Source organism: Channa argus, chromosome 18 (assembly GCF_033026475.1).
Source record: "Channa argus isolate prfri chromosome 18, Channa argus male v1.0, whole genome shotgun sequence".
In the NCBI taxonomy this organism is placed as follows: Eukaryota; Metazoa; Chordata; class Actinopteri; order Anabantiformes; family Channidae; genus Channa; species Channa argus.
In genome coordinates this window covers 11656075-11662704 of record NC_090214.1, presented here as the reverse complement: position 1 = coordinate 11662704, position 6630 = coordinate 11656075, and the positions used below count along the sequence as shown (strand labels likewise).

At 37.8% G+C, this 6630-nt stretch overlaps 1 protein-coding gene across 1 annotated transcript; it reads right to left on the bottom strand.

Annotated features, from left to right (window-relative positions):
- Nucleotides 1-5981, bottom strand: slc2a11l (solute carrier family 2 member 11, like). The gene is made up of 12 exons (XM_067483168.1): nucleotides 5900-5981; nucleotides 5504-5602; nucleotides 5175-5335; nucleotides 4964-5088; nucleotides 4754-4883; nucleotides 3173-3321; nucleotides 2896-3083; nucleotides 2029-2139; nucleotides 1712-1813; nucleotides 1518-1593; nucleotides 1295-1422; nucleotides 1-838 (listed from the first exon to the last, which is right to left on the bottom strand). The coding sequence occupies exons 1-12, from the start codon at nucleotides 5921-5923 to the stop codon at nucleotides 623-625; spliced, it is 1509 nt and encodes a 502-aa protein (XP_067339269.1). The 5' UTR covers nucleotides 5924-5981; the 3' UTR covers nucleotides 1-622.
- Between the last annotated feature and the right edge of the window lie 649 nt (nucleotides 5982-6630).

Sequence of the window (6630 nt, the reverse complement as noted above, 5' to 3'; positions counted from 1 at the left end):
GACGATATCCTGCTAGATGTCACAGAGCAGACCTTTAGGAAGGAGCTGCTGATGGTTGTCTTGCATTGGCTTGGGGAAACAGTGACGTTACGTGGCAACACATACCCCAAAAATGACTCAATCACACAGAAACCAAGATAATTTTCTTCAGGAAATGAAAGTCCTTGCTGCTACTGGATGGACTTTATTTACAGCTGGAAAATGCAAGTTACTGACAATGTGTAAAAGTAGAAGCACATCATTTAAACACAAATGTTACCAAATAGTTACACAAATAAAAATGACTGATGCTGCACAAATGCGAACACAATGTAAATACCCACTGAAATAATGCGTGATGATGCGTGATTGCAAGATATAACTGTTGACCTGTACTGAAAAAACATCAAAACATGAAAAATGATGGCGACAACACAGACTTGAACATAACAGGTTTGTTTGCTGATGACAAATTACAAAGAAGGACCAGTTGTTTAGGGGGAAAAACTAAACTACACTTAACAGATCATCGCCACAGAGGTCTTTGAAATGGCAACAGGTGAGATAACCATCATTAGGTCGTTAAAGGCAAACAAAACACTTGCAAAACAGTTTTTTTCTTGTTCAAAAATAGTGAACATAATCAAAATTTGGTCTCACATATATTTATGTCATTGACTTTCTGTTCAGTGGCTTTTAGCCTTAATGAATTTCCAGATTTGCAGTGCATCTTCTCAAACTCTGCAGTGATCTCCAGCACTGTCCGGTTCTTAGTCTCAGGAACGTTGAACTTCACAAATAGCCCACACAAGATGCAGAAAAACAGGAATATGAGAAAGCAAAAGTAATCCAGATTGTCCTGGAAACGGAAGTATTTGGAGAAGCATTTGTGGGTCATTGATGCAGAGTGATGCATTTAATCTAATCTCCTCTGAATATTCTCTCCTGTAGGGTTTGTTTGTTTGTTTGCTAGGATACTCATTAGCACCAGTACCAATTTTGTCAAATTTAAACACACTATAACCACATAAACACAATTTCACAGTGAAACGAGTTTAAATTTCCATTTTCTTCATACTAATATATAGTAATACCTAATAAAACATCATTTTCATAGTCCCATCTACATACATATATATTTTATTATATATTGCAAGCACAACCTGAGAAAATAAGCATCGATGTAATGTTTGTACATTTGTGAATACACTTAGCAAACCCCTGGATGTGACCCCTATTTTTTTACATTCAGTCAGTTCAAACGCACCACTTGTAAAATATGCGTGATTTTTTAAAAAGACAATGAAGGTCTTACCACTATGACAGGGAAGAGCATCCCCAACATAAACAGTCCTACCCAGTTCGTGAAGGAGGCGATCATGTATGCAGCTGATTTAAATGGCTGAGTGAAGATTTCCCCCGGAAGAGGAGCTGTTACTCCAGCTGAGGAGAAACAACACAAGGCAATGTAAAATCATACACTGAAAAAACAAAGTGTGAAAACAAGAAATAGCTCAGATACTGAGCGATCAACCTACCTGGTCCAGCAGAAAAAAAGAATATGAATAGAAAAATGAGGACCATGCTGCAGTATGGCATCCAAGAGATGTAAGTCTGAGGAAAAGTTGGATTGCTCATTTTTATGCATTATATCAGTTGCTGTCAGTAATTTCTTTTATGTTGTAAGCATCAAAACATGAGGCAAACAGTATCAGGTTTTGTGGTGACCTACTTGTAGATACAGAGTGATGATGAGGAGAACCAGTGCTGCAGACATTGCCATGTATCCTTTATACATCAGGACTTTTTTCCCTGTACTCTCAATAATCATGAACTGAAAAACCCATTTTCATTAAACCTCATGGGGAAGCTATAACTACAAATTATGAGAAAGTCATCATTCACAAGAACATCCAGAGAAAACTGTTTTTAACATTCAACTTTTTATCTCTAATCATTTTCTTAAATCACAAAGTACAAAGAAAAGAAAATAATAATGTCAGATGCTATATAACAGGTAAACATGACATGGATATGAGTGAGACTTACACAGGTTAAAGAGGTGCAAAACTCACACAAGCCTGTTCCCAAGGCGACATAACGTAACTGGTTTTCTTGGATTCCTGCCGCCCCAAATACATCAAAAGAATAAAAGTACACCTGGAGAGTAAAGCCCAAAATACACTTCTTAAAATCACAATGAAATTCTTAGTTTCAAGTTTAATATGCAGGGCCATCTCTGATGCAGGGGCACTAACTTTCGGGATTTATTTTACCCTTTTATATTTTTCTAAATAAATTTGACTCTGTTTCTAAAGTAACAAAATGTACCTGACACATTATAAGATAATAGACTATTCCTAGATGGTCACAGCCAATCAGGCTTAGAAATGTTACTAACATCTTATATCTCACAGGATCCATGTGAGATTCACTGTTTGCATCTCTTCTTATATTTCCCATTTCTGTTTCACAATAAAATTTTGGCATATTCATTTCAAGACAAATGCAAAACAGTCTTTTCTATACTGCTCACATAAATAAAGTTAAAATAAAAAACAAAACAAAACACAGATCCTAGCAGCAATCTACTTAATACCAATAACATCCTCAGCTAGCAAACTGGTGAGAGTGGAGCATGGGGGGGGGTGATTTCTGGATTTGCCTGGGGCCCAAGAAGTACTATTTTCATCCCTGTTCAGCAGCTGAACTAAGTGAGAAACAATGAATAATCCTAATTTCTGGACACACGGGTCAAAATCTGATCATTTATTCTGCATATTAAGAAGTGAACTGACAAATAATATACGTGGTTGTCTTCTATCCCAACTGTAGTTAAGATTTTACCTAATATTTAACATTAACAGTCAACATTTATCCTGCAAATGAGTTTTCAGGGTATTAAATATAACTCACTGCATTGATCCCACAGAGTTGCAGTGTGAAGAAAGTAACAGTGATGGTGAGCAGCTGCCAGTGCAATGATTTGTTTTGAATCAGCTCAATCGCTGAGAAGTTGCGAACGCCCTGCAGGGCAGCCTTCTCCTCCAACATCTCCTCTATCTCCCTGCTGTAGTTCTTGTTGCCCCATAGCTTCTTTAAAGCTGAGGGAGGATAACAATACAGCCCATAACATCACAGTGAAATTAAGATTTATAAGGAATCGATTTAAAGATGAAAATGCTTTCCGCACCTTTATCACAGGCCGGTTGGTCAGCTCTGTCCAGAAGCAGAAAGCTGGGAGACTCTGGTAGGAAGGGCAGGGTAAGAAGCTGAAGTAATGCAGTGAACCCGTTGAAGCCTAGCAGCCAGGGCCAACCATTTTCTGTACCAAGTAACTCACTACAAGGACAACATTTTTAAAGCAATAAGGGATCTATCACAGCGATGGCATGCTGGCAAACACAATCTTTATACAGTAAGGAGTATAGTTATTAACGTAGTGCTTACCAACTGAGCTACAGCCACCACTCTAAAACACGTGAATGTTTGATTGAAATTCTTATGACATTCTTATGAAATTTGATGGGTTTCCTTTTTTAAGTAATTAACATACAAACTTGGCTTGTGTCTGTGCAAGAGTTCTTTATCATGTGGAGATACACACAACACATTTCAAACAATTTGGGACAGAGCTATATTTAACCACAGTGTTCCTTTGCCTCTTCGTTCACTCTAAAAGTGTGGCTGATTGCTTTAATTTTGAAAGCTTTTCTAAATATTTGCTTTAGGATTTTATGCTGCTGGACAACGCAAGCCCCCCTTTGTCTTTGTCTTTATTTTACCCCTTATAATTCAGCAAATGTTTTCAAAAGGTGGCCGATCTGGACTGCTGGCAGGCCAGCTTAGCATCCCGACACGGCACTGTATTGCTCTAATACCTCTATATATCGTTCAGCAGTAGATGGCTCCAATGGTCATGACCATTCATTACTGTTTTTTTACTGTGACAAAGATGACGAAATCCTCAAAATTTGGCATGTTACATAAAACATTTTTACTCTAAACATGCATTTTTTCACATGATTATTGCTGAATAACCAGACTATGGGATGATACTGACCTGTTGACAATCAATGCTATTAATTGTGGAAGTTTAACATTTTGCTCAGATCAAAATGTGAAATGAACATATATTTTCTAAAAGCAATCATATTTCTTGGTTTTAAACGTTTGATTTTTAGTCTTTGTATTATTAAAATTAGGTTTCAAGTACTTTTAAAAATCTTTGCACTCTTTTGAATTGACAATTTACACTTCATATCTGGAAATGGGGTTTGTATAAAATGATTTACACTGCTTGAAGGTATTTGTCAACCACCAGATATTTCATTGTTTTAATTTATCAGACATTTGTCACCTTGTTTAGACCGAGGCGGGTGTTACAGACCAATCCAAGCAGTCTTGCAAGTCACTGAGCAGGGGCTTTATGCCAGTATTGGATTTTCCGGATTTTTGCATCAATGCAGAATGCTGTGAATTTTCAAGTGTATAATTCACTGGACTGGCCAGAAGCAGCAATTGTGTATGTTCAAAAAGTTTCCGAACTGAGTTTGCAGAACATTTTAAAATATATGATCCTATACTGTATACTGTCCATAATGTCCTTTTATTCACAATTCTTTTGGTTTAAAGTAGGAAATACTTTTTCTCTGTACTGCCCTCCTTACAGCGAAGAGACCATGGGTGTTTAGGACTGTTCTGTTCATATGTGATTAGCCATTTGAACCAACCACCACCTGACCCCTTATCTGACTCTCCACACTATCCTTACCTGATCCCCAGCAGCTGACCACAGAACTTCCCCAAGGAGACAAAGGTAGCAACAGTCACACCCACCATCCCTCGCAGCCTCTTGGGGGCGCATTCAATGAGGTACATGGTGTGAGCTGAGAGACCCACTCCTGGAGGCATAGGCAACATACATTTTCAGAAGGAACAAAAGAAAAAACAGCTATTGTCTTTCTTCATACAGAAAATGTACCTGCATTGAGTCCATAGAGAAATCGTCCAGCCATGATCATCTCAAAGGACACGGCTGTTTGACTGAGGACCATTAAAAGAGATCCAAATATAGCCACAAAATTGTTCATCAAAAGGCATTGTTTTCTGTGGGAGAAGGAGACACAGACTGCATAAGACTTCTGTTAAAGCGCCTTTTTTGTATTTCTTTGATGTTGCTACAGTACACCGACCTGCCACATTTTGAGAGCAGTGGACCAGCCACAAGGGAACCGAGTAACCCCCCGATGCAGAAAATAGATAAAGTGAAGGACCAGATGAGAGAGACCTGCCACTGCTCCAAGGAGACACCATATCTGTGCAGACATGTGGTGTTCACTAGCTCCTGTATAAACTGCAATCATCACACATATACTTACTTTTAGTTCATCCAGCGTAATGTACATTATGTCATGTTTTGTTTTTGTCTTTGCACAGAAAAGTGTCTTTATTGCTGATGCAAAGATTGTTAACAAATCTTACAAAATATCAATAGATAATTTCTCGAAGTATTGCTACTTACAGCAGAGGGAGAGTTCATCACAGAAATACTGAATCCATATTGAAATGTCCCACCGATGCCACAGATAAATATGGTGGCAATTACAACAGGGCAGTCAAGCTGCAGAAATCCAAAATGTGCATGGTTTGAAATTCAGCAAATGTAAGTACATCTCCTTTGATATCAAACAATAAATTGTAGTTTTTCATTAACATATTTCCCAAAGCTTACATCTGTCAATGTCTATTTTAAATTATTCATCTTAGTACTGCAAGCTACAGCAATCAGTCAGAGCATGTAATTAAACTTAGTGTTTGGGTTATTGCTCATTTATGCGAACCCGTTTCTAACATCGGCATTCACACAAGTATCCAGAAGGAAAAAACAAATGTTGGAAAAATAGTTTAAAGTACCTACCAGGAGAGATAAGTATCGAGACATAGCTGGAGTCTGACTGTTGTCATATCAGGAGTCTCTTCAAATCATTCATACATTAAGCTGGTGCAGAAGACATTTAAAACTTTGCTGAGATGATTAACTTTTTATTCAGGCCAAAGGAGAAAAAGAATGTAAGGTGACAAAGCAACCACCATATTTGGCAAATTACAGCTTGTGTGTCAGTCAGTGTCTGTTATCCAAAAACAGTAGATGAGCAGCGTGCATGCTATTTCTGTTTGCTTAAGGATTTGTCCTATTAATGAGAGAAGGGTTTAGGCACACAGAAAGTTATTTATTGTCTTGTAGTCTAAAACCTTGGGAAATGTCCATTGAACCACCAACCTTGTGACTTCAACTTTGTGGAAAACTTTTTGTACAACATTTATAATGATAGGCCCATTGAGCACAAAAAAAAAATAGTCACCATAAATGTAAAAAAATTCCCTTCATCCCTCACTTTAACAGCCTTTAACTTGTTAATGTCTTTGGCTTACAGCTTAGAATCAGAAATAAAATCATGTTTAAAGATTGTCATCCAGGTCATGGTTATCCCAAAGCTTCAACTGCTTATTCATCTGCTTCTGCTGTCGTTTTTGAAGACATATCACCTCTCATCTGAAAGGCTTCTTCAGTTCCGACCAACTGGTTCACAGAGACAGGCATATAAACTCTGTGGAGTTGGTAGGTCATTGACCCTCGATGATCACCGG

Bases quoted from the DNA above. Each gene is read 5' to 3' on its own strand.
- slc2a11l (XM_067483168.1), bottom strand. From the start codon at position 5,923: ATGTCTCGATACTTATCTCTCCTG. The intron at 3,084-3,172 runs GTGCGGAAAGCA...ATCCTCCCTCAG, and splicing joins CCAACCGGCCTGTGATAAAG to CTTTAAAGAAGCTATGGGGC. The intron at 1,423-1,517 runs GTAGGTTGATCG...GTTTCTCCTCAG, and splicing joins CTTTTTTTCTGCTGGACCAG to CTGGAGTAACAGCTCCTCTT.